The sequence below is a fragment of the Apodemus sylvaticus genome, chromosome 2 (assembly GCF_947179515.1).
Source record: "Apodemus sylvaticus chromosome 2, mApoSyl1.1, whole genome shotgun sequence".
NCBI classification, from domain to species: domain Eukaryota; kingdom Metazoa; phylum Chordata; class Mammalia; order Rodentia; family Muridae; genus Apodemus; species Apodemus sylvaticus.
The window spans coordinates 140215106-140238964 of NC_067473.1; the positions used below are offsets into that span (position 1 = coordinate 140215106).

Here is a 23859-nt window from a genome sequence, read left to right on the forward strand (position 1 = left end):
GTAAATGGTAAATGGTGGCGCAACCATTTAATTTTAGCACTGAGGAGGTCAGGAGTTCAAAGTTATCCTCTCCTACATGGTAAGTTTGAGGCAAATCTAGGCTTCTTGCAACTCTGTTCCAAACAAATTAGTTAACTAGAAAGAATAAAATAGATACAAATGCATGCACATACACCTACATAAAAGTGTATACCAAGAATGCATGTTTTTTTTTTTAAAGATTTATTTATTATATGTAAGTACAGTGTAGCAGTGTTCAGACACCCCAGAAGAGGGCATCAGATCTCGTTACAGATGGTTGTGAACCATCTTGTTGTTCCTGGGATTTGAACTCAGAACCTTCGGAAGAGGAGCCAGTGCTCTTAACTGCTGAGCCATCTCTGCAGTTCTTTTTTTTTTTTTTTCCCTTAACTGCACTTGTCTTTAATTAATAAAATTTACCAGAGCAAAATCTACAATAAACAAGAGGAACCAAAGGGTTCCCAGAATAGCCTCATGGTAAGTAGGGTTGGGCAAAGTCAGGGAGAAGATTTGGTAAACAACACAGTATCTAGGGGAAGGTCAAATCTGTAGAGGCCTTGAACCCAGTCTTGGGATGCAAGTATTTTAATCTACATGGATCTTCAAAGCTGCAGCTTTTGAGGGAGCTTGCACTGCTGCTGGCTCTATGAAGGTGACAGAGTATGATTGGGTTGAGTCTTATCTCTGGAGCAGAGTCTGATGTGTCTTCAACTACTACAGATTGAATCGGGTCCATGCCTTTGTTGATGGAAATGGGCCAGTGGTTGCTGCACTCAGCACCACACCCAGAATGTTCCCCAGGTCAGATCAAGACTGGAGAAGGGGCTGGGTGGTGGTGGTGCATGCCTGTAATCCCAGTACTCTGGGAGGCAGAAGCAGGCAGATTTCTGAGTTCGAGGTGGTCAGCCTGGTCTACAGAGTGAGCTTCAGGACACCCAGGGCTATACAGAGAAACCCTGTCTCGAAAAAACCAAATCCAAAAACAGAGAGAGAGAGAGAGAGAGAGAGAGAGAGAGAGAGAGAGAGAGAGAGAGAGAGAGAGAGAGAGAAGGGATGGAAAGATACCAGAGGAGCTGGGTTGAAGAATGTGGCCAACGTCTGCTGGGGTTGGGGACACGGGATCACCAGTGGCCCCAGCATTAATGAGGGCATGATCTCCTGTCCTGGTGCCGTGAGCATGGGCCCTCCCACCTCGATTCCCAGGTGCTTTTAGACATTCTTGAAATGTCCACAAAGTATCTAGACCTCTGGGTTTTTTTTTGTTTGTTTGTTTGTTTTTGAAGACACATTCCATACTTTATTTACATTTTAAGACTAACTTTCATCTCAAAATCACATATCCCTACACCTATTTCTTTTGTTGACTTCACTTAAAACTTCTAAGCATGTTTTATTAAACAAAGACTGTAAACAAATTATCATGTCTGTTACATGTAACAAACAGGAACAGCTTTTAACAGAAATTCAAAATCCCAAACATCTTTTTATTATAAATACAGGTATCCAAACAATCCTGAACCTATTTTTTGATATGAATAGTAGTGAGTACCCACACCGCTTCAAGAATTAACACAATTGGTGACCATTCATTATATCTGCTACTTTAAATAGTTCCAACTGCAGCTTTAAATATGATGGATAAAGCAGGCCATTTCTGTTCTTCTTTCTTGAGACTTTACTTTTCAGAAAAACAAAGGTTTCCATGGCCACCCGACACGTTTTTTGCCATGCTTCTGTCTTGAAAACCCGAATTCCATTTCAAGTACTCCAAGTTCATGTTTAAATGACAGTGCTTTAAGAAGAGAAAGAGAAATTGTGCTGCACTTCTCTTGTTACTTGAAAACATAATAGGTGTACTCATACTACATATATCCTTACAACTGCCCAGGTCAAGTTTATCAGCTGCAATTCCTTTACTTAATGTGTGGATATGTTGCATGGTGATATTTAATCAAGACATTAAAATGGGCAGAAGGTTGTTGATTTAAGACACATTTGAGATCCACTAAAATTAGTTGTACGTCTGTCCTTCTGATGGCTGTGGAAGCTTCATATTTTCTTTGGACATCATAAGACATCTTAGCTCTTGAAGCACAACTTTAATGTGATAGGAATTTTGCCATTTTGCTAATACTGGTATGTTCCATGCATCTACCATTCCACTGGAACTATTGATTCCATTCATATTAATTTTTGTTACAATCTAACTGATGGAGGAGCTTCTGGGTATTTAGCTCCACATTCTACTTTTCTGCTACTATATATTCTGTTTTCAGAGTTTGTCCTTGATGGCCCAATAATCATGCCTGTCCACCTTGTAAGTGTCACGTCTTCATCATCTTCAAGGCCCCAGCTAACTGTACCATCACCTACTCCTTTCTGTCCTTCTTCAAGTTCTTCCAACAAGTGAAAATTATGAGGAACTTTAACTCCTGAGGAGACCGCCATTCTCTCCTGCTACCAGACACCGCTGCACCAACCTCTGGCTCTTAAACCATATCCGGATCTGGTATTCCATCACACAAATGCTTCCTGCCAGCTCCTTGGACTTTTTGAAGAATAATTTTTCCAGCTTACTCTTTTGTTCCAGGCTATTCCTGGTGCGCCCTCTGTACTGCCTGACAGGAGCCTTGCGGGGGACATGTGGCCATGGAAGGACCTGAGGAGCCACAAGTGGAGCTAAAGGTCAGGGGCAAACCTTCAAGTCTGGGTTCACCAGGGATCCTGGAGACATTTGTAGACCTTCAAGTAATGGGAGGGTTTGTGGTCTTTGGAGATAATGAGGCATTAGGGGACCTGGAGGCATTTGGAGACTTTCAGGTAATAGAGGGCTTTGGGACATTTGGTGACAATGAGGCAGGAGCTGGGCTGGAGGCATTTGGAGATCTGAGGACAATGGAGGTCTAGAGATCCAGTGTGTAGGTAGAATTGTTGGGGGAAGTATTTCGTATTGGAAAGCCTGGAACATGAGTAGGCTCCTGCATCTTGGCCTACACTGTTCTGGTGTTTGAGCCACAGTGCATGTTCAAACGTATAAGAAACCTATCCAGAAAGCTGTGGAACCCTGGGGGTGTTATCTGCCTTCTGAAGGGCTTATATTACAGCTGTGAAGCATATGAATGAGATGGGAAATGCGCCAGGGCATTGACTTAGCATGCACGAGGCCCTGGATCCGGTCTACAGCATCAAAAAGAAAAAAAAAAAAAAAGAAGAAGGAAGCAACAGTTGTCAGAACAACAGTGAATGTGCTGATGCATCACCATACCCGCAATCTTAGCGCTTGGAAGGCTGATGCAGTTGATTATCAGTATGGGGCCAGCCTGGGCTACTAAGATCCTGTCTCAATAAAATTCACCCATGGGAGCTGGAGAGATGGCTCAGTGGTTGAGAGTACTCACAGATTGTTCTTCTGGAGGTTCTGAGTTTAAATCCCAGCAACCACATGGTGGCTCACAACTATCTGTAATAAGATCTGATGCCATCTTCTGGTGTGTCTGAAGACAGCTACAGTGTACTTACATATACAAAAGAAATAAATCTAAAAAACAAACAAACAAAAAAACAAAAAAAACAACTTACCCCAAAAGCCCTCTCACTGAAGTATTTTCCACAAACTGTAACTTTTACAAGCAACCATTAAAACAACAATGAATTCTTTTTCTAAAACCTGAAAGGTCTATCCCCAGGCTTATGTTCCATAGCACACTCTATGCATATGCATATTATATTATATTATATTATATTATATTATACATATTCCCCAGAACAACTTGAAGACACGATGTTATGAATAATCCCTTCTAGGGCGGAGAGATGGCTCAGCGGTTAAGAGCACTGACTATAGGTCCTGAGTTCAATTCCCAGCAACCACATGGTGGCTCATAACCATCTGTAATGGGATCTGATGCCCTCTTCTGGTGTGTCTGAAGACAGCTACAGTATACTCATATACATAAAATAAATAAATCCTTTTTAAAAAATGAATAATCCCTTCTTTGGCCTTATTGACTGTCTGTCACTGGCACACTGGAGGAACAGACCACCTGCCGATGCCTTGTCACCAGGTATTTTGGGTGGGTTTGCCTGTGATGAAAGCTTCTAGTCAGACTTTGAACTTCAGGTGGCAGCGTATTAGAATCTCGCTGAGCAGATTCTGGTCCTGCAGTACTTGGACGCAGTCCTTCCTGTCCCTTGCCGCTGGCAGACACTGCTGCAGTGCGCCACTATGCCACAAGGAGGAGTTAAGTGCCGCGGTGCAGGCTGGAGACCCGGAAGCCGGCCCTGGGCTACCAGCATCCTTTGAAACCCAGACTCAAAAGGTGAATCATGGTATGCACTCACTAATAAGTGGATATTAACCTAGAAAACTGGAATACCCAAAACATAATCCACACATCAAATGAGGTACAAGAAGAACGGAGGAGTGGCCCCTTGTTCTGAAAAGACTCAGTGAAGCAGTATAGAGCAAAATCAGAACAGGGAAGTGGGAAGGGTTGGGTGGGAAAACAGGGGGAGGGAAGGGGACTGATGGGACTTTCGGGGAGTGGGGGTCCAGAAAAGGGGAAATCATTTGAAATGTAAATAAATATATCAATAAATTAAAAAAAAAAAGAAAGCCACATTCGGTACTTTGACTGGACAATCTTTGTACGACTGGAAACATCGCTTCAAGATCTGGGTCTAAGTACACACACAGTTCACTATGTCTTCTTGGCCCGTCTTCTCACTCTTCATAGGTTGCTTTGTGTTGAATAAAATCAAACTGACCCGGGTGTGGTAGTGAACTTTTGTAACTGAAACATTAGGGAAGTAGAGGCAGAAGGACCAGATTATTCGCATTGGGTGAGTTTGAGACCAGCCTGGGCTACATGAGATCCCGCCCCATACACTAAAACAAACGAAAAGCAAAATACAGCAAATCAAACTGACCCGGGAGCATTCCTTTTGTCCAGTCACTGGAGAAAGTGAAGAAGGATGATCTAAGTTCCAGGCTAGCCTAGCCTAAACGATCAGTTTCAGACCAGCCAGGCTTGCACATTATGATCCAGACACAATAAAAGAACAAAGCAATATAAAAGCCAGGGAGTTGAACTGTGTGCTGTTCTGCACCCCACATTGCACAGGGCAGTGCCCCCAACAGAGGTCTTTTGGCTTCAAAAGACCCTTAGTGGGGAGGCTGAAAGAACTCGGGTCTTTATTGCTATAATGAAACAAAAACAATTTGGACAGAAAAGGGTTTATTTAATCTTACAGCATTGTAGTCTACCATCCAGGAAAGTCCAGGCAGGGATTCAAGACTGGACCCTAGAGGCAGAAACTGTATACAGAGGACATGGTGTGCGTGTGCGTGTGCGTGTGCATGTGTGTGTGTGCGCGCACGCGTGTACGTGTGCGTGTGCGTGCGCGTGCGTGCGTGCGTGTGTGTGTGTGTGTGTGTGTGTGTGTGTGTGTGTGTGTGTGTGTTATGCTAGTCTCTTTTTTTCTGGTGATGACTGAATCCAGGACCTCACAGACGTAGACAATCATTTTAACTCTGAACTGTACCTCACAGACGTAGACAATCATTTTAACTCTGAACTGTACTCTTAGCTCTGTTTTGATCTTTTAAAATGTATTTTTGTTGTTGTTGGAATGCATCTTCCTGCCTCAGTCAAATATATTTTTAATAGCTTCCTTATGAAAGCAGCTGATAGAGATTCAGATTCAACAGGGAGGGAAGACAGCAGAGGGAGGAAGGGAAGGGAAGGATAGAAAGAGAGGGAGAGTGTCTTAGGGGTTTCTATTCCTGCACAAAACATCACAACCAAGAAGCACGATTGGGAGGAAAGGGTTTATTCAGTGTACACTTTCACACTGCTGTTCATCACTAAAGGAAGTCAGAACTGGAACTCAGGCAGGTCAGGAAACAGGAGCTGATGCAGAGGGCCATGGAGGGATGTTACTTACTGGCTTACTTCCCCTGGCTTGCTCAGCTTGCTCTCTTATAGAACCCAAGACTACCAAGCCCAGGGATGGCACCACCCACAAGGGGTTCTCACCCCCTTGATCACTAATTGACAAAATGCCTTACAGCTGGATCTTGTGGAGGCACTTCCCCAATGGAAGCTCCTTTCTCTGTAATGACTCCAGCTTGTGTCAAGTTGACACACAAAACCTCAAAACCAGCCAGTACAGAGAGAGAGAGAGAGAGAGAGAGAGAGAGAGAGAGAGAGAGAGAGAGAGAGAGAGGAGAGGAGAGGAGAGGAGAGGAGAGGAGAGGTCAGGAGAGGAGAGGCGAGGAGAGAGGAGAGGAGAGGAGAGGAGGGAGAGGAGAGGAGAGGAGAGGAGAGGAGAGGAGAGGAGAGGAGAGGAGAGGAGAAGAGAAGAGAAGAGAAGAGAAGAGAAGAGAAGAGAAGAGAAGAGAAGAGAAGAGAAGAGAAGAGAAGAGAAGAGAAGAGAAGAGATTCATTCAGAACAACTAACTTCAGGTCCACTTTTATCAAGGTGCTGCAAAGACAAGAGCTACGAAAGAGAAGCCTGAGGCCTCGAACCCTCTTATTGTCTACACAGTGATCCCATGGGGGTTCATGTCCATGACTTAATCCCAGTATTTTGTGCCATTAGAGGTTTATCTCCATAAAGACTATCATATATACTATCAATATCTAAAGTGTAATCTTAGGAATTAACCTGCCCCCAAGTGTCTAACTAAACCGTGAGCTAGCAGCTTGACCTGGCTGGCTGGCTGGCTTGCAGCCTCAGGGAGTCTGACTGTCTTTGCCCCTGCCAGCCTTCAGATGGTAAGTGAGCCCTACTGTGCCTGCTTTCATGCTGGTGCGGGGGATCTGAGCTCAGGTCCTTATGCTTGTGAAGCAAGGACTTGGCCCTAAACCATTTCTCTAGCACTGAAAGCGTAGATTTTTAGAAACAAACGATCCTACTCAATCATCTGTTTCCTGGATAAGTAAAGTCTAGGGACAATAATTTACCTAAGGTCACATAACCACCTAGTTCTCTCTCTCTCTCTCTCTCTCTCTCTCTCTCTCTCTCTCTCTCTCTCTCTCTCTCTCTCTCTCTCTCCCAAGACAGGGTTTCTCTGTGTAGTCCTGGCTGTCCTGGAACTCACTTTGTAGACCAGGCTGGCCTCGAACTCAGAAATCTGCCTGCCTCTGCCTTGTAAGTGCTGGGATTAAAGGTGCGAGCCACCACCGCCCAGCTCCACCTAGTTTTCAAAGGCAAGCTAAGAACTTTGGTCTTTTGTCTTACTGTTTGGAGAGAGAGTCTCCCTTTAGTCTGGCCGGCTTGGAACTCATTATGTAGACCCTACCATTGGGGAAATCTTCTGCCTCTAAGGTTACTCTAAGGTGTGTGCTAACATGTTTAGCCCAGGACATAAATGTAAACATTTAAAAATTATGTTTATTGATGTATTTGTGTGTGGGCAAGGAATGTTGCCATAGCGTGTGTGTGTTTGTGTGTGTGTGTGTGTGTGTGTGTGTGAGAGAGAGAGTTGGTCAGGGACAACCCTCTGGGGAGTTGATTCTCTCCTTCTACAACATGGACCCAGGCTTGCCTTACTGGATACAAGTACTTTTACTGCAGAGCCATCTCATTGACCCAAATAATAACTTTTAAACTCAAGACTATTTCATTCTGAGCAGCAACCCCCTTCATACCAGCAGTGTCCTCTTCCCACACCTCACGCTACTCCGAGGGGCTGGTTTCTACCTTTGCAAGTCTCATCTGACTCCTACCCCACCCCTTTCTCTCCTTCTCTGCCTCAGTCTCCTTCTTGAGACAGAGAATCTCTTCATGGCCCAGGGCAGTGTTGAGCTGTGGAGTGCCTCCTCCTTCATCCTCCCTAGTCCTGGGATGGATGTTCTTTTTTGTTACAGACAGGTTGACTCACCCATGTTTCAGAATGGCGAGGAACAGTGCCCTCCCTCAATCTTCCCCTTTTTCTGATGATCTCCCTAACAGACTCAGTGAGTGAATCAGTCCAGCTCTGCAGTCCGAGTCAGTCTGAGACTGAGTGCTGGCTTGGTCCAAGGCAGAAGTGCCCTGAGTTCACTCGGTGTCAATCTAGAGGTCACTAGGCTGATTGATATTACACCAACCAGACCCGGTACAGTGTACTATCTTACCCATTGTAACATCTAGCTGAGACTGTAATTCCTTAGATAAATGCAAAATGATTAAAACACAGGTCTGAGAAGTAGAATTTTTGAGACCTCCACCTGACTGACTTAATCATTCAAAATGGTTTCTTCTTATTTGTTTGTTTTAAATGTGTGTGTGTGTGTAGCAGGGCTTTGTGCATGCTCGTGTGTACATATGGGTATGAGTGCATATGTATGGAGGAGAGTAGAGGTTGACACTGAGTATCTTTCTTAACTACTTTTTGCTCTGTGTGTGTGCACACGAGTGTGTTGGTTTGTTGTTGTTGTTGTTGTTGTTGTGACAGAGCCTGTCTATGCAGCCCTGGCTGCCTCAGAACTCATTATACCAGGCTGTCCTACTCTCTTGCTGTGGGTGGTGCGCTATCTTGGACAGGTGCTTCTGGGCCACTTGAGACAGTTAGTCAAGCAAGCCAGTATAGATGCAAGCCAATAAGTTTGTTCCCTAACCTCCTGCCTCCAGGAAGAACACTGTAGCTGTCTTCAAACACTTCAGAAGAGAGCGTCAGAGCTCGTTACGGATGGTTGTGAGCCATCATGTGGGTGCTGGGATTTGAACTCAGGACCTTTGGAAGAGCAGACATTGCTCTTAACCACTGAGCCATCTCTCTAGCCCCCGCCCCCCCCCCCGCCCCCCCAGTTTTTTTTTTTTTTTGAAGCAACAGAAAACAAACTAGCACAAACAAATACTCTATCACTAAGCCATACACCAAGCCTCCTCTTTCTCTTAGGAATGTTGGCATGGTCTTCAGAAATTTGTCTGGACTCAATGTCATAGAACCTTACTATTCTTATGCAATGGCCATATAGCAAACATAAGGGACAGTCTATCTCTTGTTCTGTCCTCTGCCAGTTTCAATTCTATCACCCTGTGAATTCTAATCTTTATCTCTAATTTGTTAATAGGTGAGCACATGACACCGAATTCCCTTTCAGTTATCAGTAGTGGGGATGTGGCTAAAGTTCATGCCTGCTCTCTGCAGCAGCCCAAGCAATTAATTTCTGAGGCTTCCACTCAGGTGAAGCCAGAATTGTTTGTTACAGAAACTTCAGCCTGGGACAGAACTGAGGAGATATTTATCATAAAATTAAGCACGTGAGGTAAAAGAAAGGCAGTACATAAAAAAAAAAAATCTGTAAGGCACACTTAAATGTGAGAATGTAACAGGCCACCAGTCTTTAGCACAACTGACACCATGTTAGACGCACCATTCTGACTTTAAAACCCAGAAGATATGCTCCGACACCTGCCAAAACGGGAATAAAGACCTAATCCATCAAAGACCTAGTCCATAGTTCCAGGAAAGTCCCTGACTGCACTAACCTTGCATTTTTGACTTCTGTAGTTCCTCTTCTTGCTGCATGAAGTGTGATAACCAGGATGTGGGGTTTCGGATGAGACAAAGGGCTGTAAGGCTCGGTGCTGCATGATCTGGGCAGGTTTCTTGTGCAGCTGCCAGACGAAATAAAGACTTTCTTTTTGACTTTAAGAGTGCCTCTGTGGTGGTCTCTGCTGGGCTTACCCCACATCAAGGTGAAGCTAGATTTAGTGGCCCATGTCTATAATCTTAGTACTTGAATAATCTTTGCCCACTTATAATTTGACATCATCCTGAGCTACATAAGATACGATCTCAAAAAAAGCCCTAAAAATAATAATGTTGATCACTGCAGAAAAATTTAAATTACTTATTCATTTATTTTTATGCAGCCATGGCTGGTTCCTGGAACTCATTATGCAAATGAAATGGCTTTGAACTTGCTTTAATCCCTCTGTCTCTGTCTCCTGAGTGTAGAAAGAGCAGGGATATACCATTACACTCATCTCATTAAGATATTTCACAGTCACCATTTTAATTAGTTAATTAATTAATTAATTCCAGACAGGGTTTCTCTGTGTAGCCCTGGATGTCCTAGAACTCACTCTGAAGACCAAGCTGTGCTCAAACTCAGAAATCTGCCTGTCTCTGCCTCCCAAGTGCTGGGATTAAAGGCATGTCCACCACTGCCCGGCTTTTTTTTTTTTTATTTAAAAGATTTATTTATTTATTTTATATATGTAGGTACACTGTAGTTGTCTTTAGACATACCAGAAGAGGGCATCAGAACCCATTACAGATGGTTGTGAGCCACCATGTGGGTGCTGGGAATTGAACTCAGGACCTCTAGAAGAGCAGTCAGGGCTCTTAACCGCTGAGCCATCTCTCCGGCTTTGTAGTCAACATGTTTTATCATGAAGATAAAAAACAAATTGATAGTTCTATTTCATATGGCCTAAGTTGATGTCACAGTTCAATATGTAGCCATAGGATGACCTTGAATTTCTGATCTTTCTGTCCCCACCTCAAAAAGTGCTGAGACGGCAGGCTTTTGCCCCTGTGCCAAGTTAATGCAGTGGTTGGCCTCAGACTCAGAGCTTTGTGAAGGCTGGTCAAAGGAGCTACGCCGCAGCTCAACTTATTCTCTGTGTGTAGGTATGTGTATGTCCAGTGGTGTATGTGTGGCTACATACTCATGTGCACTTGTGTGCAGAGTCTGGAGGAGATGGTGGGATGACTTCCTTGGTTACTCTCTGCCTCTTTTTTTGAGATGAGGGCTGCCACTCAACCTGTCAGTCACTTAATGACTGGATTAGCTGCCCAGGGACCCCTGTTCTCCATCTCCCACATGGGGGGTGTGTGTTTAGAGACACGTGCTGTCACACCTGTTTTTGTTTGTTTTTAATGCAGATCCTGGGAATCTGAACTCAGACCCCCAGGCTTGCACAGTTAATACTTTATCAAGAGATCTCCCCAGAGAGAAGGTTTTTTTTTTTTTTAAAGATTTATTTATTATTATATGTAAGTGCACTATAGCTATCTTCAGACACACCAGTAGAGGGTATCTAATCTCATTACAGATGGTTGTGAGCCACCATGTGGTTGCTGGGATTTGAACTCAGGACCTTTGGGAAAGCAGTCAGTGCTCTTAACTGCTGAGCCATCTTACCAGCCCCTTGTTTTTGTTTTTTGTTTTTAAATAGGATGCTAGCTTCTCCTGTTGAGGAGTATTTTTTTCTTTTGAACTAAAAATGATAGAAGTGGAAAGAATTAGAGTAAATGTAGATGAAAGACATTTCTCATTTTAAAGTCTGCTCGGAGCCCAGAGTGGACCATGCCTTTAGGCCAAGCTTCAGGAAATGACGGCCAGAAGTTCAAGGCTGCTCCTGGGATACCCAGGAAGTTTTCAAGCTAGATTAGACACTGTCTCAAACTGCAGCAGCAGCAGCAGCAACAACAGTGAGCTTTAGTGTAAGCTAGGGATGTAGATAAGAGGTAGAGCCCGTGTTAATAAGCACGAGGCCTTGGGTTTGATCTCAGCACTTCAGTATCAACAAATAAGACTGGGCACTGGGCAGTGGTGGCACAGGGCAGGTCTGTGAAAGCCAGCACACAGTGCTTACAAAGCTAGAGGCCAAGCTACCATTTTTGACTCCATAAGCCAGAGAAACAGGGTTCTGAGCTAGCCTCCCACACAGCCTCCTCACGAGCCTCCAACACAGCCTCCATTCACCTCCTCCTGTAGGTTTTAGAGCTGAAGCTCCAGTAACTAAGTAGCTTAAAATCACAGAACATTTTCTTCTAACAGTTCCGGAGATGAGAAACCTCAAACCAAAGTGTCCCATCCTTTAGGGGACAGAGGAAGAATCACCCACACTGTCTTGCTAGAGACAGTTTTCCACAGGTCTGCTTCACTGCACCTTAGCACAAACAAATTCTTTTAACATTTATGTATTGATTCATACACAAGAGTCATAAGCATGCCAGGCATGTGGAGATCAGAGAGCAACTTGCTATAGTCATTGCTTTTCTTTCTGCTGTGAGAGGCCCGGGGATGGAAGTCAGGTTGTCAAGGTTTGGCAGCAATATATTCCTTATCCACTCCCAGGAAACGTTGAAAAATCTAAACTGAGGTCTGGCAAGATGGCTCAACGTGTAAGGGCACTTGCTGTAAAGCCTGAAACCCACATGGTAGAAGAAGAGAGCCAACTTTTACAAACTCTCCTCAGGCTTCTACATGTGTGCTATGCATGGCATGAATACACTCCTTATCCATTAAATACTCTCTGTCTCTCTGTGTCTCTCATTCACTCATACACACACACACACACACACACACACACACACCACACACACACCACACACACACACACACACACACACACACACACACACACACTCTCTCGTCAGTCTCTCCATAGGGGCTACAGAGGTACTTCAGCAGTTGAGGGCTTGTTGCTCTTGCAGAGGACCACAACTGTCTGTCTGTAATGGAGGTCAACAACTGTCTGTAACTCCAGTTCCAGGGGATCCAAAATCCTCTTCTGGTTTTCTCAGGTACCACATGCATGTGGTGCAAAGAGTCATGTGCAGGTAAATCACACATACAATAAAAAACAATTAAGTCTTCAGGTTACCTCCTGGCTTCCCATCTTGTATAACCAAATCCAAACTAGGGCCACCATATTCTGCTCCCTCTGGTCCCTGAATTGTCTTGCCACCTCTCCCTACTCCAGGCCTCCACCGATCTATGCCAGTTTTCTGTATTTGTCCAGAGAATAACCTACAATAGTTGCACTTTTGGTTTTAAATGAATGAACCCGTTAAGTTTATAGCAAGTAAAAGTAAAAGAATAAATAGCGAGTAGCAGATAGGTAGCCAAAGTCCATCAAATTGCAAGCTCAACCTCCAGCAGAGACGACTAGGGTAGTTGATTGTGAGAGTTAGCAAAGAAAACATCAAGTTAGAGGTTTACAAATATGAAGCAGAAATCAACTGGGGAAGTGGGGGCTGTCAGCTGGAGTTTCTTTTTAAAATATATATTTTCAATTAAAATTTGAAACACCTCCCTTCAAAGCCCAAACCACTTTACTGTCCTTCCCCATTCAGGGTCTTTTCTTGGAATGTGCTTCTACCAAAGGTCAGCCTGCTTCTCTTTCTCACTTCCCCCAAGCCTTTCCACTCAGGACCACCTGACTTAAAGATAAGCGAGTCTTCTCCAGCTTCTTCTCTGTTCCGCTTCAGTTTTCTTTACAATGTTGAGCATCACGTGGTATTTTCTCGTCTGTTCCGTTCTCCACACTGGACTGTCACCCGCAGGAGAGCAGGAATTTTGCTGTTACTATTGTTTTGCTGTGCTAGACACAAACCCTAGTCTTTCACATGCTGGGGAAGGAATTTTTCCCATTGATTTATTTATTCACTTTATATCCCCATCACCGGCTCTGCCCTCGTTCTCCCTGGAACCCAGGGCTTCATACATGCCAGGCAAGCTTTCTACCACTCGATTACATCCCCAACCCAGATCCTGATTTTTTTTTTTAAGTTCCATGTTCAATCCCTCAGAGTATTAACATTTTCCTTCAGGGTACATTGTCAATGAACAATTATAGAAAAATTCAATCAATAAGTGAACGAGGACCAACTTTTTTTTTTTAAAGATTATTATTATTTATGTGTTTCGTTGTGGGAGTATGTGCATATGCTTGCAGAGTGTACGATGTCAGACAGGCCTGGATCTGGATCCCCCAGAGTCGACGTTACAGGCTGTTGAGGGCTGCCAGATGTGGGTGCTGGGTCCTGAACTTGGGTCTTCTGAAAGAGCGGCAAGCACTTTTAACCACCGAGTCATTCGTGTAACCCCACCTTTTCTATTTATTGAACTCCTGATCCTCCTGTCTCTACCTCTCAAGTACTGAAATTGTTAGCGTGCTTCTGGCTGGGAGACCAATAATTTGGAGAAAAAAAAAATGAAAGAGGAAAGGCATGTATCAAAGTGAATTGGCACCAAGGCGATAGAAGACTGTGCCTTTTGATTCACCACGAGGTGGCGATGTCACCGGCGGGCGCTCGGAGTCTACGGGACCCGGCCGCTCTTGCCGTGCGCTTCCGCGCCTGCGCGGGGCCAGGCGTGGGGGGTGGGTAGGGCGAGTCATATGACCCGCTGGGCTTCCTGGCTCCGGCCGTCGCAGCCGCCTGCCTGTGTCTGTCCGAGTCGCGCCCGGGGCCCGCCGAAGAGCCGTTGGCGGGTGCGGGGCCGATACCCGCTCGTGGGAGGCAGTGTCCGCCGTCGTCCGCGCTCGTTCACGCTCGCTGCCGGCCGCCGCCATGCTGGCGCTCATCTCCCGCCTGCTGGACTGGTTCCGCTCGCTCTTCTGGAAGGAGGAGATGGAACTGACGCTCGTGGGGCTGCAGTACTCCGGAAAGACCACCTTCGTCAATGTCATCGCGGTGAGCAGCCCTCTGCGTGCGGCCTGGCCGGCGTCCCGCGCCTGTCACCTCCCCGAGGGCCGGGCCGGGCGATCCTGCGTGTGTGGGCCTCGGAGGTTGTAGCCGAAGGGTCGGCAGCCGGAGGGTCAATTCCACGTTGCGTTTTGGTGGGGGCTGTGCCTTTAACGCGGCCTGGAAAGGGTTAATCCGAGCCTGCCACAGTTGCCGCCTTTCGGGCTGTAGAGGCTGAAGGGTTAATTCCAACCTGTCACTTGCTCACCCGGACCGGTGAGCCTGGCTTTTTCCGGAACGCCTGCGACAGGGAAGCCTCTCCTAAATCTCCACTTGGGACGATGGAGCCGCGTTGTGAAAGCAGGCAACCCGTGTGGGCGCTTCTGTGAATGCGCGGCGCGGCGGTGGGGGGGGGGGGGTTGGCACCTCCAGTTCGCTTGGTCTTTGTCACTTGTCCCTGGAGCGTCGGAGACCAAACTGATGACCTAGCTTACTGGTGGAAGCTGTTGGCGAGACCATTCAGAACCCAGTATTTATTAAGGCAAGGAGGCGAGTCTCTGTTTCTCCAGAGCTGATTGTATTAAACGACTAGATAGCTGGATCTTCAGGGTTTGGTCTTCAGAGAGATTTTTTTTTTTTCCTCTTAGGGAAGGAATTTGTTTGGATTGGGACGTAGCTTATGCAGGCTCAGGGAAATTGCCTGGTAAATATGATGTGGTGGTTAATTCAGTGGGAGAGTGGTTGTTGAGTTTTTGGGTTTTTGATTGGTTGGGAAAGGAATGGGAGTGAACGTCAGTCAGTCTTTGGAGCCAAGGAGTCACTGCACAGTCTTAGGGCTGCACTTAGAAGGTTGAGCTTTGCAATTGTTCTGATGAGACGTGGCGGCAGCTCTCAGACCTTCAAGAGAATTGTTGCAATCCTCACACAGGAGACAACTGAGCTGTCCGACTGGTTTGGCTACACACTGCCCTGGGAGAAACTAGGTAACTTGTGACTCAGTCCCTGTAGTAATAGAGCAACAGGCGTGAAAGAGGAGCAGAGACTCAAATTTCTTTTGAAGATGGCTGAATATACGTGTAAGGAAAATTCCTGTGCTTCATGTTGGGCTCTTTCTATATTGCTCCCACCCCCACCCCAAGAGAATAAGACAGAATAGACTGTAGGCTTTCTTTCATACTAGAACTTTTCTATAGCCTTTAAGCTGTTCATTTTGTTACCCTAGATACGAATTGGAGTTTCCTTAGGGATCCTGTCCTTTGGACAAGATGGGAGTGGTACTCGTGGGTGTGTTGGTATGGTCAGTTGTATTTGCTGTGGAGGAGGAGTAAATGCAAGAACCTGCTTCAGAGAGTAGAATTCAAGAGATGTGCTGCTTATTTTCATGCCTGTATTATCATTAGACTGTGTAGCTTGATTCAACAAGCCTGGACTTTCAAGCCTTGCTGTCGATTTGCAGTCTGGATCTGCCTCTTATCTGCCTTGGGTAGGGTCGATTGAGGTTTTCTTATCTATCAAATGCAGATAACAATAGATTCCTTAAGGGAGTTGCTCTGAGGTCTAACGGGGAGGAGTAGGGAAATGTTAACTTGGAGATATCTATAGTGGCTCTACTTCCCAAAGCAGGCCCAAGGAAAGGACTGAGCCGCTTTCATTTCCTTTGACTCTCTGGCCTGTGTGACCTTCAGTTGCAGATTTATGACTTGTGGGAAGGAAGCACCTTAAGCATCTCTTCCCTTTGAATTAGATTCTTTTTTTAATAACTATCAACTATCAGCAGTGCTGTTGAAGTTTGTAACCAACCTTCTGTTATCAATATTAGACTATTCTTTTTGAATTATGATGGTGTAGAAAGTATGTTAAAAAAGAATATCCTACGAAAAAGAGAGGGTGTGTTTAACTTAATTTAATCATTCTAGATTCTATATATCATAAAACATTACACTATCCTCCTCCCCCCCCCCTGCCGAACACACATACTTAATTATGGTCTGTCAGTTAAAAAATGTTAACATCCAAGACGTGGTGATGCTTACCTGTAATTCCAGCATTTAAGAAGCTGAAGCAGAATGGTAGTTGCAAGTTTGAGGGTCAGCTTGATCTGCATCTACAGAACAAGTACCAGACCAGGCAGGGCTACACAGTAAGGAACCCAGCCCCAATATACACACGGAGCAAAAATAATTTAGGGAAAGAAGAAAAAAGGCTATACTTGGTAGTGGGGGTTAAAAAGCTAAGAGGCTGACACCTTAGATACTACTAACTTGCTTCTCTCTTTCGTCTAGTCTTTGTTCTTCTGAGACAGAGTTTTCTCTCTGTGGCCATATGTCCTTGAACTCACTAGGTAGTCTGCTGTTGGCAAACACATGGAGATCCTTGGCTCAACTTTGGGGGGAGGAGGGGAGAATTGAAGGTATTAATGTCCCTGCATCTATCTAAATATTGGAAGACGATTTAATGAATTAATGTCGCCTAGTTTACAAAGATTGAGAAGCTTAATTTGTTTCTTGTGCTGCTTGGTCCAATCCTAAAAGGATGAGCTGGTCAAGAACAGAGAAAAATGGGAGGGGGGTGATTGGGGAATGGATGGAGAGAAGAGGGCTTATGGGACATTTGGGGAGGGGGGAACCAGGAAAGGGGAAAGCATTTGGAATGTAAACAAAGAATACAGAGAAAAAAAAAGAACAAAGATATATTTCTTGTATGCTTTTAAATCTGAAATGGCACCTAGTTTATTAAGAGACATGAGGTGCAGAGTATTGTCATTTGTTCTGAATGCTATTGAAAGAAACACCTCTAGACTTTAATTTTCTGATATGTGATAGAAAAGAAATAATATCCAGTTACTGTGTTAATGTTAGTGCATTTGTGTAATCAGTCATGTGTCCTATATGTGTAATGTAATGTTTTGTTGAGTAATTATTTACTGGGACACTTAGATGGGTCATAGCATAGTTACTAAGAAATATGTAATTGAGCTTGGCAAATTACTATAGGGTAAACTCTTGTAAGCATTATTATGTATCTTTAAAATAGATAATATTATAATATAAAATATAATATTTTATAATATATGATAATATTATAAAATTGTGTGTAATTCTTCAGATTGTGATTAATTGAAAAAGTTAATCCCTGGATAAGTTTATTACTGCCAAAAATTAAGAAAAGCTATTTAGCAAGATAAAAGAAGCCTAAATCTAGTGTGTTTTGTTTTGAGATAAGGTCTGGTTATATAGTTCAGGCTGGCCTCAAACTGGGGGTTCTTCTTTCTTAGCCACTGGCCTGCTAGTACTACAGGCCTGTAGCACCACAGCCGCCTTAGATGTTTATGAGCTTGTAGATACTTTAAATCATCTGATTTTACCTTCATTAGCGATGTGGCTAGGCAAGCCACATAGGCCAAGGGTTCAAGCTACAAAGCTGACAGGTAGCAGAACAGAATTAGGGCTCAGGCCAGTGTATTTTTTACTGTTCTCAGCTGCCTCCTTAAGTCTATCGTAGAGCTGTAGAGTGGAGACCTGGGATAGCTAGATCCTTTACAGATCCTCTTCTGGGACTGGAAGGATGGCTCAGCCGTTGCTGCTCTTCCAGAGGACTTGTACAGTCCCAGCAGCACCCATGCCAGGGACCTCACAATTGCTTACAACTCCAGCTCCAGAGGATCCAGTACCCTCTTCTGGCTTCTGAGAACCCTGTGACTCACAGGAACACATTATGTGGCTTAAAAGTGGATGTCATAAAAGTTGTGTATAGTTCTGCTAATTGTGGTTAACTGAAAGAGTTATGTGTGATTGTGTTACATTGCTACACAGACACATACCTAGATAATTAAAAAGTATCTCTCTCTATAAAGTACAGGGAAATGTTGATTTTATGTGCTGATTTTGTTTATATGGTGATGTTCTGGGCTGAACCCAGGGGTTTGTGCAGTGCAGGATGGTAGCTATCAATTGACCACACCCCCAATCCCTAATCAAGGCACATATAGTGACATAAATTAGGAGAAAGTGATTATTCAGGAAAGGTGGGAGCAGTGGACAATCATGGACATTTACATAGCTAGCTAATAATACACATTGTTATTGAGTTCTCTTTAACATTCCAAAGTAGACTCATTTTAAGCTATTTTTTATAGCCAAGGTGGCACTGCATCCCAGGCTAATCTTGACTCCCTCAAAGCCTAGGTTGGCCTAAAACTTGTAATAACCCTTCTGCTTCCTGAGTTTTGAGGTACAGATATATAGAATCATACTTGGTTTTAATTTGCATTTTGTAAAATGGCTCATTTTAACAGGGTAATAATGGCAAAACTGGTTTTGTTTTGTATTGTACTTTGTTCAGTTTAGATGTTAAACAAATCCAAAACTTCCTAGAGGCTAGCCTTCTGTATGTAGGTAAGGTGCCTGGTGCCTTCTGCTGTGGAACAGCTTGTCTGTGTTCTTTGCTTCAGCCAGTTCTTTCAGTGTTGTTCTGTGTAATCTAAGAATCATGAAAACCTGATGTTTTCATTAAAATCCATTTTAGATGATGGTGTTTAAAGACTATTGACAATTTAGTGAACTTCCCAGTTTCTCCCAGATTATCACTGAATTTGGAGGCAGAGAGGACTGTGCCTATATATTATATAAAATTTAGTTTTGGAAGCCCTAGAGAGCTTCCCTGATTTCTTTTTTAAAGAAAATTTATTTATTCATGTGAGTATCAGTGTTTGGTTATATGCACAGATGTTTGCCAGTGCGTGAGCCCCAGGCTTGTTCCAAGGGTCTGAACCCTGGTCTTGATTGCTTATCATGTATTCTCAGCCATAAGGCCATCTATCTACCGCTGCAGCCCTATATTTTGAAGTTGATATAGGCTGCTTGGAATTTGAAGGGCAGTGTAGAAGAGATATGGAAGAAATCACTTGTATTTCCGTCATCTAGGTGAACTCAGGTCAGTGTTTCAAAGCATTTTTGTTTTATCATTTTCAAGTGTGTATCCAATTTTTTAAAAAAAAAGGTTTAGGCAGGCGAGAGTGCCCAGCAGATAGCACTTGCCACTAAGCATGGCTCCATCCCTGAGACCCACAGAGTGAAAGAAGAGACCCAGTCCTACAAGTTGCCCTTTGATTTCCACAGGAATGCCTCATGCTCCCTCACCCTGGAGCAATCCAGGCGCAATCCAGGGTCAGGGTCAGAATATAGCAGAATGTGTTATAAAAAAGTTCCCTAGTCTTACAGGCAGACTGTATAAGTACATCCCCCCCCCCTCTCAAATTTTCAGTTGCAAATATATGTAAAAATCAGGATGTAGGGAATGGAGAGATGGCTCAAAGGCTGGAGAGTATTGCTCTTGCAGAAGACATGGGTTCAGTTCTCAGCCCCCACATCAGACAGTTCACTACTGCTTGTAACTCTGATTTCAGGGGATCTGATCCCTCTTGCCGCCTGGGGCACGTGCATGCTCATGCGAACATACCCTGACACATGCAGATGCATGCACAGAATTAGGACTAAAAGAATTTCTAAAGTAGGCTATAGAGCATGAGTTACAGTTCAGTCATTGACTTCAGGGCTAGGGGCCCATCAACAGCATTAACTAGAGCAAGGGCAAGAAAAGACTAGTTTGTCACAGAAAAATTGGTCATTGTAGCATGTAAAATCCATTTTTGCATTTGCTGCAGGAAGGACAAGGAGAAGTGTCTCTCATATACTGGAGGCCACCGCCTACTTCACCACCTTCAGTGACTGTCCACAGGAACTGGCAGTCCTCTGTACCTGCAGATGGCGTCACCACACTCAGAAACACCTGCACTGTTGATAGGATTGCCGTCAGTACACTTCAGGGCTTGCCGGAGGCCCGCCATCAGGGAAGGCACAGCAGTAATAGGAGGTGCTTCCCCGGTACAGGAGCAATCTAGGGCCAGAATATAGAAGGATGTGCTATAAAAAAAGCTCACTGTAGCTGAACTTTTTAGTGTGTCACACTTTGTATGCGTGATCATCTCCTCATCACGGATCGCGAGTGTTTTCCATGGTTTGGTCAGTTTACTGCAGTCTGACCTGTACTTCTTGAGGATGAATTCTGGAGTTGGCAGTGAATGCAAAGATTTGAACACACGTCTCTCATGCGGCATTCTAGAAATTACATTCTTGCAAGTGTATTCCTGGTGAGCTCTTCTGGATAGAGACATCTCTACGTGAGGTAGACATCAGGGAAGCAGTGGCCATTTGCTATGTGTGTGTGAGGCCGACAACTCTACGTTGGCAGCGTTTAGAAACTGCCTGGCCGTTGTTGGTGTCTAGGCGGCACACTTTAAGGAGAGCCTTGCATGTGTCCACAGCCGCTAGCTTAAGGGCAAACTGTAATGCAGTCCGTCCTCGCAGCTGTCCAGTGGCTTGCTGCATAGCTCTTGTGGATGACAGGATGTAGATTTCTGGTGTTTCCAGGTATCCGTGTTTACCTCTTTGGTCTTAGAGTGGTGGGGTGCTACTTGCCTCTGTCCCCCTTCTTTGCGATCCTACTTTTTTCTAAGTCTCATATGATGGAAAGAGAACAGACCTGCCAGCTGTCCTCTGACTTCACCACACACTTTAAGTATAATTAAGAAATCACTAGCATATTGTTTGTAATTGTAAAGGTAATTTGTGTTCTTGAAGGTCATATTTAAGAAAAACTAGGGAAATAATATAACTCATTTGCCTACTATTTCAGGTAAATGATTTGAATATTTTGTGTTTTTGTTCTTGTCTTTCAAGGTAGGGTTTCTCAGTGTAGCCCTGGATTTCCTGTAAACTCACTCTGAAAACCAGGTTGGCCTTGAACTCAGATCCTCCTGCTTCTGTCTCAGGGTTGAAATTAAAGGTGTGTCATCACCCCCAAGCCGTCTTTAGTTTTTCTAAGATGTGGCAATTTCACTTAGTGGCTTCAGAGTCCCAACTACAAGCCTTATGTTCTAAGATGCTATTTTTTTTAAAGGTTACTCTGCTTCTTAAATTAGATACTGGCTCTTGTACTTGGATCTAGTTTCATAGTTTGACTAGTTTAATACGCTAGAATGATTTTACTTTTTACTATTCTGTCATCTCTTCTGGGTGTATCTGTATGGAGGTCAAAGGACAGCCCACTGGGCTAGTGATCTCTGACCATGGTGCCCTGGGGATCAGACTCAGGGCCTCAGGCTCAGTGGTAAGTACCTTTGCCTGCCAAGCCATTTGCAAGCCCACGATGATATTCTTTCTTTCCTTTTCCTTTAGACTTTTTATTTATTTTATGTATGTGAATATACTGTCTCTCTTCAGACACACCAGAAGAGGGCATTGAAACTCATTACAGATAGATGGCTGTGGGCAACCATATGGTTGGTGGGAATTGAACTTAGGACCTCTGGAAGAGCAGTCCGGTGCTCCAGCCCCCAGAATGATATTTTTTCTCATATCGAGAATAAACACTTTTAAGTTTTAAAAATTAATAGAGCTTTTGGGATTTCTTAGTAATCTCCAAGGGGCTGCCCAAGACTGACTCAGTCCACAGTACTGTAAAACAGTGTGCTTCTAAATATGTCTTTAGAACTATACTGGCAAAATAATTGTAGGCTTTGGCTATCTAAGAAGTAGCCTTTTTTGTTTTTTCGGAAATGAACTTTTTTTTCTTCTTCTGGGGGTTAGAAAGGAAATCATGTGTTTGTAGAATGATACTAAAAGTATTTTTGTTCTAGTTTACTTAGTAACAGTTAATTTAGCATGTGCAAAGTGTTACTATGAGGCTAAATTTAATAGCATATGAGTTGTATGTGTTTGAGTTTATTTGAACTGTGTTTAAGTGACTGAGTTGGAAAGATAGAGCATAGGGAAGGAGAGCCAACCTTACTCCTAGATCAAGGCCTGACTTGTGCTGGACTGCCGTTTGCAAGCCCTCTAACCCTTGTCCTAGTGTGCTTTCTATTGGTATAGTGATAAAAACCATGACCAAAAGCAAGTTGGGAGGAAAGGGTTTCTTTATTCTTACACTTCAGGGTAACGCTTCATCTCTGAGGGAGTCAGGGAAGGAGCTGCAGCCAGCCACGGAGGAGCGCTGCTTACAGGTGGTCTCCAGGCTTTGCTCGCTCAGCTTCTTCTTATACAACCAGGACAAGCCCAGGGCTGATGGCTCTCACAGCGGGTGCACGTGCGGGTGCAGAGTGACATGAAGAAAAGCCAAACATGAGGATGAGGAAGGATGAGAAAAGCCGTGGGCACGGACATAGATCTACTGGTTTTTCTAGTTTTAATTCTGTCATGGATTTTTTTTTGGGGGGGGTTGGTGGAAGCTAAATGAGAAAATACATTCTATACTGAAATCAGTGTGGTAGACTCAGTATAAAATTTAATATGAAGCTTTATAGCTTCCATTTGAATGCCAATTGTAACCATATATAAGCTTATTAAGTTGTATAGATTTTGAGTCTGGTTAATTTTGGTGTATGATGTTTTTGTTTATTTGCTGTTTTTTAAAAAAAGTTTATAAAAGTCATTAAGCAAGTGCCTCATAGTCATACCCACAGGTCATTCTGCTGGAGACAATTCATTCCTTGGTTCTAGGTTCCCTGTTCGTAGGTCTGTCTGTGTTTGTGTCAGGTTGACAAAACCTAACCAGCACACACCTCAATGCCTGTTTGCTCCTGTGTAAAATGGACGTGTGTAAAGCCGGTGTGTCTTCCAGTGTGGAAGAGTCAGTATATAAAAACTCTGAGCAGTGAGCACATGGGAGGAGCCTATTTTAGTGACTCCTGTGTCACTGTGGCTGAAATACCTCATTCTACAGGAATAGTTTGTCTTGTGACTAGAGGCTTTAGTCAGTGTTCACTAGTCTCCATGCTCTTAGTCAGAGCATTAAACTGGCAAATTGTTTGTGTGTGAATACACTTGTGTGTGAGAGTTGCTTGTTTTCTTCTACCATTTGGGCCCATCAAACTAAACTTGTCAGGGTTGGCAATAAGTGCCTTTATCCACTAAGCCATCTTGAGCTAGCCCTGTTACTAACTTCTTGGCGCTGGAAGCAGAAGAGGAAGCAGCAAGGGATAAGGTATATTTCCCAAGGACTTGCTGTTATGACCTTTCTCCAACAAGGCCCTATCTCCTACTTTTGACTTATTTTTCATAATACTGTCATACTATAATCCATCAAGAGCTTCATCTCAGTGTGGGGGTTCATGCCTGAAATCCATGATTCAGGAGTCTGAGGAAGGAGTTACAGGCCAGCCTTAGCAATGTTGGTCTAGGTCAGCCTATTAGAGTGAAACTCTGTCTTTAAAAACCTAAACTAAACAAAATCTAAACATAGCCATCATATGTATATATATCCCATAGAGATATGCTTTACTGATCTTCTAGGTATTTCTGTCTAGTCAAGCTGACAAGATTTACCATAACTTTTACCTATTCCACTCCTGTAATCTGCTCCCC

The 23859-nt window shown here is 43.9% G+C and overlaps 2 protein-coding genes across 3 annotated transcripts in view; one reads left to right on the plus strand and one right to left on the minus strand.

The window, feature by feature from the left end:
• Positions 1–2032: 2032 nt before the first annotated feature.
• LOC127679016 (ubiquitin-conjugating enzyme E2 variant 2-like) lies at positions 2033–2469 on the minus strand. Of its 2 annotated transcripts, none has more exons than XM_052174476.1 (2): positions 2306–2469; positions 2033–2177 (listed from the first exon to the last, which is right to left on the minus strand). In XM_052174476.1, exons 1-2 carry the CDS (start codon positions 2467–2469, stop codon positions 2033–2035), a joined length of 309 nt encoding a protein of 102 aa, XP_052030436.1. The 2 variants fall into 2 exon arrangements, with proteins under 2 accessions (XP_052030436.1, XP_052030435.1); XM_052174475.1 differs by having other exon boundaries at positions 2033–2154; positions 2277–2469.
• An 11699-nt stretch (positions 2470–14168) lies between these two features.
• Positions 14169–23859, plus strand: part of Arl8b (ADP ribosylation factor like GTPase 8B) — a 38665-nt gene continuing 28974 nt past the window's right edge. The window contains exon 1 of the mRNA XM_052174474.1: positions 14169–14446. Within this exon, the coding sequence (XP_052030434.1) occupies positions 14324–14446 (123 nt within the window). The 5' untranslated portion in view covers positions 14169–14323. The remainder of the gene's footprint in view (positions 14447–23859) is intronic.

Bases quoted from the DNA above. Each gene is read 5' to 3' on its own strand.
- LOC127679016 (XM_052174475.1), bottom strand. From the start codon at position 2,469: ATGGCGGTCTCCTCAGGAGTTAAAGTTCCTCATAATTTTCACTTGTTG. The intron at 2,155-2,276 runs GCAGAAAAGTAG...GGAACATACCAG, and splicing joins TGAAAACAGAATATATAGTA to TATTAGCAAAATGGCAAAAT.